This window comes from Cynocephalus volans, chromosome 2, assembly GCF_027409185.1.
Source record: "Cynocephalus volans isolate mCynVol1 chromosome 2, mCynVol1.pri, whole genome shotgun sequence".
In the NCBI taxonomy this organism is placed as follows: Eukaryota; Metazoa; Chordata; class Mammalia; order Dermoptera; family Cynocephalidae; genus Cynocephalus; species Cynocephalus volans.
Window position 1 is genome coordinate 216,223,601 of NC_084461.1, and position 14,554 is coordinate 216,238,154.

General features: G+C 36.5%; 1 protein-coding gene across 1 annotated transcript in view; it reads right to left on the reverse strand.

The window, feature by feature from the left end:
* Positions 1 to 1,936: 1,936 nt before the first annotated feature.
* ZPBP (zona pellucida binding protein) overlaps positions 1,937 to 14,554 on the reverse strand; it is a 126,863-nt gene continuing 114,245 nt past the window's right edge. The window contains exon 8 of the mRNA XM_063088162.1: positions 1,937 to 2,068. Coding sequence (XP_062944232.1) covers positions 1,974 to 2,068 — 95 coding nt within the window. The 3' untranslated portion in view covers positions 1,937 to 1,973. The remainder of the gene's footprint in view (positions 2,069 to 14,554) is intronic.

A 14,554-nucleotide genomic window follows, 5' to 3' on the forward strand; every position in this document is an offset into this window, starting at 1 on the left:
CGATAAAGAGGACTATGAAACTAGCAATATCCTAGTATGACTGAATGTCGAAGACAAACACACAACCAACTAAAATAAATGTGATCAGTGATACGATAGAGCAAAGAACATTTCCCTTTCTTCTCCTATTTTGTCCTCTGCTTCAATTGCTACAGTTAGTTCTCTTTGCCTGGACTTTTAAAATCTTACCTTGTTCTGCTTTCTTACATTTGCGTGATCCCATTTCTGGTTCCTTTATAAGCTAAAAATCCTTCCCTTGTTCTAATCACCCTCCTTTGTTTATCTACTCTCAGATCAGCTTCTCTTCCTGCTGGGATTCTGGTCTCCAACACTCATCCTGCCATCACAGCTCCAACCCCACTTTCCCAGGCTGACTAGGTACTGACATGATGCTGTTCATGCCTCAGAAAAATGTGTCACAAGCTAAATTACTGAAATTTTTAAATAACAGGAAAAAAAGCAAGCCAAAATTAAGGAGTAGAAAGAATATGTACTTCATCATATGTAATTCATATGTAATTCATCATATTATACAATCAAGAAATTTGAAAACTTTAGGGGATTGCACTGCTTCTACACATGAAGACTCAGTAGGTCTTTTATTAGTTACAGAATACATGTGCTAGTTACTTAGGGAGGAGCAGTGACTCACCCAAACAATGTAATCTTCAATAAGTTACTTACTAGGGGAAAGAAGGTACTTGAAAAACCTCAATAAACCACAGAAAGGCAATTGCATCACGATAATGAAGGCCCAAAGGGATTTTTAAAAAAACACTACCACGCCTAATGACAAAATACAGCCCCATCTCATTTCTCTTCCCTTTGTATCGGTGTGAAAATTCTGTAGTTATATTTGTCCATAGGACGACAAAACAAGTGACAAATTTATTAACTAGTCCATTTTTAAAAGTCTAATAGATCCTAGGTACAAGTAAACTGTTGTCCCTAGATCCAACGTGTTATGTTTGCCATTTACAAATGTTTATGTCCTAAGAAAGGAATATGAAGAGCAAAATAGGGATTGTCTGAGACAGTAAATTTCATACATATATAAATAAACAACAATTAGAAAACTGAGAAACTACTCATTTTGTAAGTTACTCATGTATTTTTCTGGTATTTAAATCTTTAAAATTGTGGTAATTTTTCACATCTAAATATACTATCCCAAATGTGAGGGAGGCTAAGTGTCAGAGGTGGTGGCAGTAACACCTGTCATAAAACATTCATTTTAATAGTGAAAAATGAAATGAAAAGTTCTGGCGATCAATACTTCTTTCTAGAGGTGTTGTCAGGGAAAGAAACTGTCTAGTTTCGCTCTCTCTCTCTACATTGAGATAGTTCAAATGCTAATTTAGAAATATACATCTTAAAATTTCAAAAATTTAATTTAAAAGACTTTAAACTGAAAAGTTTAAGACAGCCACACTGAACTATACTAAAAACCCACAGTGTAGTTGGGACTAGGCTTTACACTGAAGAGGCTGTAAATTGCAGTAAGATTCCACGCTATAAAAGTGGCTTTGAACTGTGAAAGGTCAATCTGGAATGAATAAAATCCCATAAAATTAAATCAAAGGAATGAAACAAGCTGAAATGAAAGTTACTGTAGAAGAACATGGTGTTCTGAATATAGTGAACATACATAGTTAAGATAAAATGGGATATTTTTGAAAAATCCTGAAAAATATATTGGCTAACCCAATTCAGTATATTTGAAACTATTTTTAAAATGCAGTGATACAAGAGATATTCTGGAGTCATATGTAGGTCTGGCATTAGTGGATAAGAATTATAGGATGTTCAGCCCATAAAGCATTTGGACACACAGTGTCTGATTAAAATGATGGCACCATTTGTTGGTAAAATCTGATATATTTAATTTTGGCATAATAGTGACGTATTATATGTTCATATTTCAAAAATATGATTTTGTGTTTAATAAAACACCAAATAACTCAGGTAATGGCCTATAAGCATGCTTTTGCTCCATACACCAGGCTGCTATTGCACTGAAGGCAGTGAATTCCATCACGGGGGTTGTAGGATCCAGGGCTGCAGATCACTGTGAATAAAGAATAAGTTAGTAAGTAACATTTTCCTAAATTGCCACATAAGTTAACTTTACATGGAAGATAAATTTTCAAAGAAAATTGTTCTTTCTAAAAATTGTAATTGTGGTAAAAAACACAACATAAAATTTAACTCTTTAAGTGTGTAGTTCAGTTATGTTAAGTATATTCACATTGTTGTGAAGCCAATCTCCACAACTTTTTCATCTTGAAAAACTGCAACTCTGTACCCATTAAACAACTCCCCATTTCTCCCTTCTCCCTGTTGCAAACAACCATCATTCTACTTTCTGTTACTATGAGTTTGACTACTCTACATACCTCATAGAAGTGGAATCATACAATAAAAGCTTTGTTTTAATTTTTCATTCTGAGCCTGGCTCAAACCAAGACTATGACCTAAAATAATTTTACTGATTACATAATGTTGAGTTTAGAAGGCCAACTGGACCATCCTTTAAGCTATATAGAAAAAGCCACAAGAGATCAACATGACAGGTGAAACCAAATGTGCTTATCAGATGGCCCATAATAACTGTGGCTTAGATGTGTAAAGATAACTCCAAATCTGGGAAGGGACTGCAGCTAATTCTAAAAATATCCTGATTTCAAATACTGTTTCTATCACTTGCTAAATGTGCAATTTTGGAAAAATTACTTAGCTTAACTTAGTTTGACTATCCCTAATAAAAGGATAATGTGTATCATGAATATATTACCATAGCTACCCTTGCATGACAGAAAGTAAGGAATGGTAAAAAGAAACCAAGGTCAAACACTATCTCTGTCTTGATTAACTTTGGGATCCTAGGCAAAGCAGTCAACTCTCTTAGTTGTATACTTTTCTCACTTATAAAACAGGTATAATAATAACCAACTTCATAATATTAATGGTGAGGATTAAAATCAGAATACATATGTAAAAGCACCCAGCGTATCACAGGCACTCAGTATATGCCTAACTCTTTACACTCTGGGACACTACCTCTTCCATTGTGGGTAGGGGTTATAAATGTCAGGTGGTACCTTAAAGCCTTCTAATTGGGCTGGGGTCTCTGATTATCCTGTTCCTCCTTTTCCTAGTGCAGATGTAGTCAACCGAAGATCTCAGAATATGTTAACAGCACATTAAGTCATGATTATGATGGGCTACCAAAAAAAAGTCTTTTTCCAGCACTATGATTCAATAATACATGTTTGGAACTGGTTCCCACTATATTATTTAATTTCATATTTACTTTTAAAACGTATTTTTCTAAATTTGGAAATATTTTAATTGTACTATTCAGAGGTAATAGTTTCCATACTACGTTCCACAGAGTTCCTTAAGTTTTAATAGATGTTTTATTTAAGGAATTAATGTTTCAGATGAAAAAAAAAAATTGGTTAAACAAAGCCAAATAGACTTATTTGCTACAGTAATAGCAAGATTAATTAAACTGATAATATACATAGTAAACTTCCAGTGATCTAATACAGTGTTTCTCAAAGGTGTGTGATCATGGCACACTTTCTCTCAAAACACACTTGAATATTTCTTGAAGCAAAATATGGAAACGCTGAGTAAAGGTATCAAAAATGTCAAAGCATTACAAATGCAGAAGAGAAATTTGCATTTAGTCTTTACACACACACTTTATACTGATTGCCACAAATAGAACTGACACTGGCATAAAATCATTTAAATCCAAGCTTAAATAAATATGATCCTGTAATAACTATTCTTAGAATTAACAAACCTTCATAATACAATATGTGTAACACTATAGAGTTCTTATCTGTAGCACTCTTTTCTAGTATATATATATACGTATATATACATATATATATACGTATATATACATATATATACGTATATATACATATATATACGTATATATATGTATATATATACACTAAAAATTTTATTTTTCTGTTTAGTGGAAATGAGAAAAAAGGTTGAAATGCTGTTTAAATTTAAAGTATAAAATTATCGAACTATTTAAATAAAGAGAGAAGAAAGCATTGGTAACTAATCAGTATTGATATATAAAGAAATGATAAGAAAGTACAGGAAGAAATCTTTATGAATTTTGGATAGAGAATAATTTCTTAAAAACAAAAATGCACTAACCATAATAGAAAACATTTGATATTAAAGTCAAGAACAATAAAAAATTCATAAAGGTAACAATAGTCAAGGAACAAAATTGGGAAAATAGTTGCAGCTATATAACCAACAGAGGAATATTATTCAGAATATATTAACAACTCATATAAACCAATGAGAAAACAAGAGAACATGTAATTTAACACCAAGGTCCAGGGTTTGATCCTTGTACAGGCCAGGTACCAAAAACAAACAAACAAACAAACAAATAAAATGTAATTAAAAAATAGGCACAAAGAGAAATTTAAATGTTTAACTAATGGCTTTTTTGTTCTGCCAGCAAAAAAGTGCTCAAACAAATTAGATCTAGGAAATAAACATCAAAATGTAATACATGGAGAGTAAGGTCAGCCCTTGTTCCCCCAAGGAAACATTACAAAACAACTAGAGAGCAGCTAAAATAACTTTATAAGAGCTTTGGAAATCAGTCAAAGACCTACAGCAATCAAATAAATGCCAAATCAAGAAAAAGTCACATTCCAACTGGTAGGAAATTCTGTGGCAGTTTTACTAGCCCTTGCTCCATCCCCTCCCCAAGACAGCTCTGGGAGGTCCCATTCCAAACACTTGAGAGAGTGCAGCAGACTGAACTGACAACCTTCTAATTTGTCTGAAGGCCCCCCACCCCCCAAGCCCTTGGGATTGGTCTCTGTCCCGGGCAAGGCTCTTGAAAACCAGAAGAGGACTACCCAAGGAGAACATGCCTATGGTTAGAGATTACTGAAGAATACAACAGAACCCCTAAGGCCCATAGAAAAAAGCAGGGTTTAGACTCTCAGAGAGATTGAGACATTTAAAAGAAGCCATGTATACAGAGGAATCAGAAAAAGAGCACACATACAGGACCAAGCTTAAGAAAAGATGCTCAACATCACTAATCAGAAGCAAAATGCAAATCAAAGCTACATTGAGATATCATCTCACACCCATTAGGATGAACACTATTAAAAAATACATTATAAAAAATAAGTGTTTGTGAGGATGTCTAGAAATTGCAAACCTATGCACTATTGATGGGACTGTAAAATGGTGAAGCTACTATGAAAACAGTATGTTTTTTTCCTAAAAAAATTAAAAATAGAATAACAATATGACCCAGAAATCCCACTTATGGGCATATATCTGAAAGAATCAAAAGCAGGATCTTGAGGAGAGATTTGCACCCCCATGTTCACTGCATTATTCACAATGGCCAAGAAGTAGCAGCAACCCAAACGTCCATTGCCAGATGGGAAGATAAAAAATGTGCTACTACATAAATAGAATACAATTCAGCCTTAAATAAGAAGGAAATTCTATCATGTGCTGCAACATGGATGAACCTTGAAGACATTTTGCTAAGTGAAATAAGCCAGTCACAAAAAAGACAAATACTGTATGATTTCACTTAGAAGAGGTATCTAAAGTAGTCAAACTCATAGAAACAGAAAGTAGAATTGTGGTTGCGAGGAGCTGTGGGCTAAACAGGAAGTTGTTGTTCAATGGGTATGCGTTTCAGTTCTGCAGGATAAAAAATTTCTAGACATCTGTTCCACAACAATGTGAATATAACTAATGCTATGAACTGTATACTTAAAAATGGTTAAGACAGTCAATTTTATGTTATGTGGTTTCCACCACAATTTAGAATGACAACCACAAAACAAAACAAAAACCTTCCAAGAAATAAAGGCTAGGATCAGACATCTTCATTGGTGAATTCTACCAAACATGTAAAGAAGAATTAATATCAATCCTTCTCAAACTCTTCCAAAAAGTTGAAGAGGTGGGAAACCTTTCAGACTTATATTATGAGGCCAGAATTACCTGAGTACCAAAGCCAGGAAAGATACTACAAGAAAAACAGACTATGGACCAAAATCCTTTATGAATACTGATGGAAAAATCATTTTAAAAATACTAATATTAACTGAATTTAAAGCATATTAAAAGGATAATATGTCATGACAAATTTATTTATTTATTCATAAATTTATTTATTTATTTATTCATTATTGATTTATTCCTGAAATGCAAGGATGATTCAATATATGAAAATCAATCAATGTAATATACCATATTTACAGAAAAATACGGTATAAAAAAGGGGAAAAAATCACATCATCATGTCAGTGCAATACAGCATTTGACAAAATTCAATACACCATTTTATGAGAAAAACATTCAAAAAACTGGGAATAGAATGGAACTTCCTCAACCTGATAAAAGGACTGTATGAAAACCCACAGTCAACATCATATTCAGTGGTGAAAGATCATAACCTTTTCCTCCAAGATCAAGAACAAGACATGGATGCCCACTATTTCTGCTTCCATTCAACATAGTACTAGAAGTCTTACCCAGTGCAATTAGGTAAGAAAAAGAACTAAAGTAAAATAAAATTGGAAAGGAGAAATAAAGTTGTTTCTGTTCAAAGAAGGCCTGATCTCATATGTTGAAAACCCTAAAGATGCCACAAAATAAAGCTGTTAAAACTAATAAATTCAGCTAAGTAGCAGGATACAAAATTGACATGCAAAGTTCAGTTCCATTTCTGTACACTAACAATGAACCATCCAAAAAGGAAATTAAGAAAACAGTTCAATTTACAATTAGCATCAAAAATATACACTTAGGGATAAACTTAACCAAGGTGGTAAAATAATTGTACACTGAAGGCTTCCAAAAATTGCTAAAATAAATTAAAGACACAAATAAATGAAAAGACATTCCATGTTCATAGGGTGAAACATTTGATATTGTTAATACGTCAATACTACCCAAAGCTATAGATTTAATAAAATCTCTATCAAAATCCCAACGACATTTTTTTCAGAAACAGAAAAATCCATTCTAAAATTCATTTGGAATCTTAACAGACTCCAAATAGCCGAAACAATCTTGAAAAAGAAAAACGAAGTTGAAAGCCTCATACTTCCTGATTTTAAAACTTAATACAAAGGTACAGTAACATAACAATGTGGTGCTGACATAAAGACAGACATACAGGCCAATGGAACAGAATTGAGACCCAGTAACAAACCCTTGCATATATGGTCAAATGATTTTTGACCAGTGTATCAAGATCATTCAATAAGGAAAGGACTTTCTTTTTCAACAAATAGTGCTGGCAAAACTGGGTATCCACATGCAACTGAATGAAGTTGGACTGGTAACATACATCTTATACAAAAATTAACTCAAAACAGATCAAAGGCCCAAGAAAAACAGCTAAAACTATAAAATCTTTAGAAGAAAACATTAGGGAAAAGCTTCATGACTTTGGATTTTGCAATGATTTCGTTTATGTGACACCAAAACAAAAAGCATCAAAAGAAAAATAAATACAGTAGACTCCATCAAAATTAAAAACTTTGTGCATCAAAGGACACTATGAATATAGTGAGAATGCAACATATAAAATAGAAGAAAGTATTTGCAAATCACATACCTGATAAGCAGTTATTATCTAAAATACATTTTAAAAAACTCCTACAACCCAATAACCACAAAAAATCAAAAACCCAATTAAAAAATGGGCAAAGGACTTCAATAGATGATTCTCCAAAAAAGATGTACAAATGCACAATAAGTACATGGAAAAATGCTCAATACCACTAGCCATTATGAAAAATGCAAATTGAAACAACAGTGAGATACCACTTCAAACACATTAGGATGGCAAATATTACAGAAATACAAAGGGAGAGAGGGCAGAATAAGATGGCCAACAGGAGTTGTCTGGTATTCCTCCTCCCCCTATCTCCCCCCAAAAAGGGACAAGCATGCTGCAGAGCAGCAGGGGAGGGACAAAATCCCTGTGGAGCACAGACGACCGGGATAACACCACAGAGAGCAGAGCAAGGCATCATGTCTCTGTCACACTGCCTCCCCAAAGGGACTGGCTCAGAGTCAGGTGAGATTTCTCCTTACAGAGAAAAGGTAGGCTGGAAAACACCAGCTGTTCCCACTGCTGTCACAAATGCCAGGAATCCTTGTTACAAGAGAGTCCCCCAGTGCTCACAGGTCTCAAATCCAGTCGCAGAGTAGCTGGGAATGTATCCTGATGCTTGGCCTCTTAGTAAAAGCCCCAGTAGAGCAACTCCCACGCTCCTGACCTAAGTGACTATGGCACAGCACCATCTTGAAATCAAAATCATTGCTACACTGTGTCCTGCCCTGGATGCCAGTGGAAACTGACTTGCTCCATCCCTGGGGCCCCACCTTCATTTTACCACATTCACATAAGTGCCTACAGGACTATGACCCCAGTTGCCTGGAAAATAGGTCAGACAGAAAGACTGAAAACCAAGCATGTAAACCCATGTGGCAACCCCTCCACCCAGAACTAGCAGACCTGCTCAGGAGAAGCTGCCAGTCAGTGGCCTGTCCACCACAGAGCTACCGAATTCTGATGTACCAGTGCACACCTACACCCTGCTCAAACAGCTGATCAGGTGGTAGCTCTGTCTCCCACTGCAGGCCTCTGCAGAGCTTCTCTGCCCTATTGCATTCAAGCATGCCTGCTCCCAACTTGGCAGTGGACTGCGTAGAGTTCCAACTCTCTCCAGCAAGCCTCTACAGAGCCCTATTCCAGGTGTGACTGCTGATCTGGCAGTGGTTGTTTCCTCCAGCAGGCTTCCATAGAGCTGCTGGGCCTTCTGCTACCATGCACATCAGCTCCCTGCTTGACAAAAGATCAAGTAGTGGCTTTGCCTCCTCCATCTGGCCTGCACAGAGCCAGCTGGCCCTCCTGCACCTGTGAACGCCTGTTCCTGGCAAGGCAGCAGCTGTGCCTCCCCTGACAAGCCCTTGCAAAGCCACTTGACACCTCCATCCTTCCACTGGGCTCACCTAGTTCTAGCCCAAAAGCTGCGTAGGAAGTGTACCATCCACCAGAAGAGACAACCTCAGAGCTGTGGAGCCCATGTCTGGCTTGATGACTGGCCAGTGACTCTTTGCCTCAGAAAGACCACCAAACAGCTCATTGGCCCTTTTTGCCTACACATGCCTGGCCCAACAACCGATCCAGAACCTCCATTCCCAGCAAAACAGAGCCAGTGCAGACACAAACCCCTGCAGTCTATGCCACTGAGATATTTACAGAGATCACTGAAGAGGATTGGAACTGAAGAAACTGCACAGAGACTATGCAACTGAGTCCACACAAAACCAAAGCCAACACAACATATCCAACAGACACCTTAGGACCCACCTATAGAAAAAACTCATTTTTATGTGATCTACTCTATAGAATTGGGAAAAACAACTACTCCATTAGGTGTGCAGATATCAATGTAGAGACAGAAGAAACATGAAAAAGTAAGGAAACATGGGCCCCCAAAGGAACACAGTATGTCTCCAATAACAGACACCAAAGAAAAGGACAGTAATGAAATGCCTATAAGGGAACATCAAATAATGACCTTAAGGAAACTCAATGAAATACAAAAAAAGACAAACAATTCAGTGAAATCAGAGAAACAACTCATAATCTGAATGAGAAATTTGACAAAGAGCTATATATTATGAAAAAGAACCAAATGGAAATCTTGGAGCTGTAGAAGTCAATGAATGATATAAAAAATGCAACTGAGGCCTTCAACAATAGTACAGATAAAGGAGAAGAGAGAATTTATGAACTTGAAGACAGATCTTTTGAAATAACCAAGTCAGAGGAAAAAAATAAATACAAATAAAAAACAACAAAAAAAAGCCTATGAGACTTATTAGACATCATTGCTCAAATATATGTTTGAATAATAGATGTTCCAGAGGGAGAAGAGATGGAGAAAGGCATGGAAACCCCATTTAATTAAATAATGGCTGAAAACTTTCCAAGTATTGGGAGAAATATGTACGTTCAGATTCAGGAAGCCCAAAGGTCCCCAGTTAGAGTCAATCCAAAAAGATTCTCTGAAGCACATCATAATCAAACTGTCAAAGACAAAGAGAATTCTAAACTACAAGAAAAAAGGATCAAGTCACATACAAGAAAATTCCCATTACATTATCAGCAGATTACTCAACAGAAACCTTACAGGCCAGAAGAGAATGGGACGATAGATTAAAAGAGCTGAAAGAAAAAAACTGTCAGCCAAGAATACTTCATCCAGCAAATATTTATTTCAGAAATGAGGGAGAAATAGGAACCTTCCCAGATAAGCAAAATATGAGGTAATTCATTAACACTAGACCAGCCTTACAAGAAATGCTTAAGGGAATGCTACAGCTGGAAATGAAAAGATGATGATTGCTATCATAAAAACATCAAAAAAGTACAAAACTCACCAGTAGAGATAAATTCATAATTCAAACTCAGAATATACCAGTGATGTAAAACTGCTATGTAAATCCTTCAATCCTCTAAAATAAAGGTTTAAAGTCAAAATGATCAAAAGACAACAATAGCTACAATTAGTAGCTAAGGAACATACAACAGATGCAAATGTAAATTAATGAAGCAAAAATATAAATTGGTGGATGGGGGTGTCTAATCATGAAACCAAAGTTAAGTTGCTATCAGCTTAAAATAGTCTATTGTAATTACCAGACTCTTTAGGTTAGCCCCAATATAAACCCCTGCCCCACTCCACACATGAAAGAGAAAGAAAACAAAGCTTAGCATGCAGAAAACCAACAATCCACAGAGGTAAATAACAAATGGAAAAGAAAAAAAGTAAGGATATACAAAACACCCAGAAAACAACTAACAAAATGACAGATATAAGTTCCTACATATTGATAAGAACCTTGAATATAAATGGATTAAACTCTCCAATTAAAAGACACAGTGTGGCTGAATGGTTTAAAAACCAGAAACAAAAGAAAACAAAAAAATCAAGACCCAATAATATGCTGCCTACAAGAGACCTAACTATTAAAGACAAACACGCACTGAAAGTGAAGAGCTAGAAAAAGATATTCCATGCAAATGAAAACCAAAAGCAAACAGGAGTAGCCATTCTTTACATAAGATAAAATAGACTTTAAATGAAAAACTGTAAAAAGAGACAAAGAATGTCATTTTATAGTGATAATGAGATCAAATCAACAAGAAGATATAACAATTAAACATATATGCATCCAATACCAGAGCAACCATATATATGTAAAGCAAATATTATCAGAGTTGATGAGAAAGACAGACCATAATTCAATAATAGTAGGAGATATCAAAACCCCACTTTTGAAAATGTCCAGATCACCTAGACAGAAAACAGAACGACTCTGGGAAGATGGGGAACTAAAGGTATCCAGGGTGTGCGCCTCTCACAGATGATCAAAATTGGCCTACTGCCACCACCAAGTCACTGGAGCCATTGCCTGGTCCCAGAACCATTGCCCATCACAGAACAGTTCCCCATAGAGCAGAATCCTATGGGTTGCCTGTCACTGCAGCCACAGACTCTGAAGATGTGAGGGAGGTGGCTCCAACTACCACTGCCACTGCTGCTGATGTGAGTTAACCCTTCTGCTGCCAAGGGCACTGCAGATGTTAGGGAGACTGCTGCACCCACCAGTGCTGCTGCTGCCACCATAAGATAACATTGCCGGTGCCAAGGGCACTGAAGATGTGAAGGAGGTAGTTGCAGCTGATGGCACCACTGCCTCCTCCATGAGGTAACCCTGCTGATGCTGCAGACACTGCAGATGCAAGGTGGCAGTTGTGGCCACCAATTATGAGTAACCCCACTGCCACTGCAGACACTGTACACATGAGGGTGGCAGTTGCAGCCACCAGTACTGCTGCCACACAAACAAGGAAATCCCACTGCTGCCAAGGACACCTCAGATGCCAAGGATGCAGTTCCAGCAGCCACCGCTACTGCTGCCACCAGGAAGTAACCACACTACCCCTGCAGACTCTGTAGCCCAGCGGGCAGCTGCTGCAACTGCCACTGCTGCAGTTGCTGCCACCACCAGCACTGCCAGGCAGTCACCATTGTCATGTGAGAAGCCTGCTGCCACTGGAGCCACTGCTGCCACATGGGCAGCCTGCCCAAGCCACAACAAAACCACTGAGGCCACAAAGATGGTTTGTTACCACATCAGCCACTACAGCTGTGCAGGTGAACAACCAACAACTCCACTGCATTGACATAAGGAAGGTTGCCAGCAGAGTCCAGGGAAAGAGAGGAAAAGAAGTGCCTACTCTACCAGATGACCAGAAATCCACATAGAGATATTAGAAGTACAAAAAAAAAAAAAAGAATAAGAAAAAAAGAAAAAGAAAAAAAAAATATGAGTCCACCAAAAGAATACAGTAACTCTCAAGGACCAGACCCCATAGAGGAGGAAAACCCTTGAAATGACTGAAAAGGAATTCTGAGTAAAAATCTTAAGGAAACTCAATGAGATACAAGAAGACACAGTTAGTTGAAACAATGAACGGAGCAAAACTACCTAGATATGAAGGAGGAAATTCACAAAGAGATTAATACTTTTAAAAAGAATGCAGCAAAGCTCATGGTACTGAGGATTCTTTCAAGGAAATAAAAAATACAACTCAGAGCTTAAGCAGTCAGAAGAATTTCTGATCTTGAAGACAGTCACATCAAAATAACTCAGGCAGATTAAAAAAGAGTGAGAGAGAGAAAAGATTTTTTAAAAATGAAGAAAATCTAAGAGAGATAGTAGAAAACTTTAAGTGCACAAACATCCAAATTATGGGCATTCCTGAAGGGGAGAAGAAAGGAAAAGGCATAGAGAACATACTCAATGAAAAAATAGCAGAAAACTTCTCAGGTATAAGGAGGGACACAGACCCTAGAATCAGGAGACTCAAAGAATCCCAAAAAGATTCAATCCAAAGAGGTGCTCTTCAAGGAACATTATGGTCTAACTGGCAAAACTCAAAGGCAAAGAAAGAATCCTAAAAACAGCAGGAGAAAAGCATCAAGTTCTACCTAAGGGAGTCCCCATCACACTAACAGCAGACTTCTCAACAGAAACTCCACAGACCAGAAGAGAATAGGATGATATATTCAAAATACTAAAAGTAAAAAACCACCAGGCAATAATTCTATACCTAGCAAGGCTATCCTTCAGAAAAGGAGAAATAGTGGATTTCCCAGACAAACAAAAACTGTTAGAGTTCACCACCACATGAACCAGCCCTACAAGAAATACTCAAGAAAGTCCTACATCTGAAACCCAAGAAATGACAATCCCTACCATGAATACATGAGAAAGAATAAAATCCACTGGTAGAAAAACAATGCAAATGACAAAGAGAAAGAAGTTGTATCTTACCACCTCCAAAGACTGACAAACACCAAAGACAAACAATAAAAAGGAAAGAAACAAAGATATTTGAAACATCCAAATGAAAGTTGATAAAATGCCAAGAGTGAAACAATACTTTTCAGTAACAATGGTAAATATAAACAAATTAATTTCCCACTCAAAAGACATAGACTGGCTGATTGGATTAAAAAGCTATAACCAGCTATATCTTCTCAGACCACAGTGGATTAAAAATAGAAGCCTACAACAAGAGAAATTTTGGAAACTATACAAATACATGGAAATTAAACAACATACTCCTGAATGACATATGGGTCTATGAAGAAATTAAGCAAGAAATCATAAAATTTATTAAAACTAATGAACATAAAGACACATCACAACAAAACCTGTGGAATACTTCAAAAGCAGTATTAAGAGGGAAGTTTATTGCATTAAACACTTACATCACAAGAACAGAAAGATTTCAAATAAATAACCTAGAGCTACACCACAAAGAACTGGAAAAGCAAGAACAATCCAATCCCAAAATTAGTAGACAGAAAGAAATAATTAAGATCAGAGTAGAAATAAATGAAATAGAACCTCCCCAAAATACAAAAGATAGACACACACAAAAAGTTGATTTTTCAAGAAAATAAACAAAATAGATAAACCATTAGTGAGGCTAACTAAAAAAAGAAGAGAGAAGACCCAAATAACACAAATTAGAAATGAAAAAGAAGACATTACAATCAATACCACAGAAACACAAAGAATCATTAGAGACTATTTAAAAAAAAACTATACACCAGTAAATTTGAAAACCTGGAGGAAATGGATAAATTTCTGAACACATACATACTACCAAGACTTAACCAAGAAGAAAAAGAAAACCTGAACAGGCCAATAACAAACAACAAGATTGAAGCAGTAGTCAGCAGTCTCCCAACAAAGAAAAGCCCAGGACTGGATGGCTTTACTGCTGAAATTTACCAAACCTTTAAAGAGGAATTAAACAAATTCTCTTCAAACTATTCCAAAAATTTGAAACCGAGACCATTCTCTCAAACTCATTCTATGAGGCCAGCATCACCCTGAGACCAAAACCAGACAAAGATAC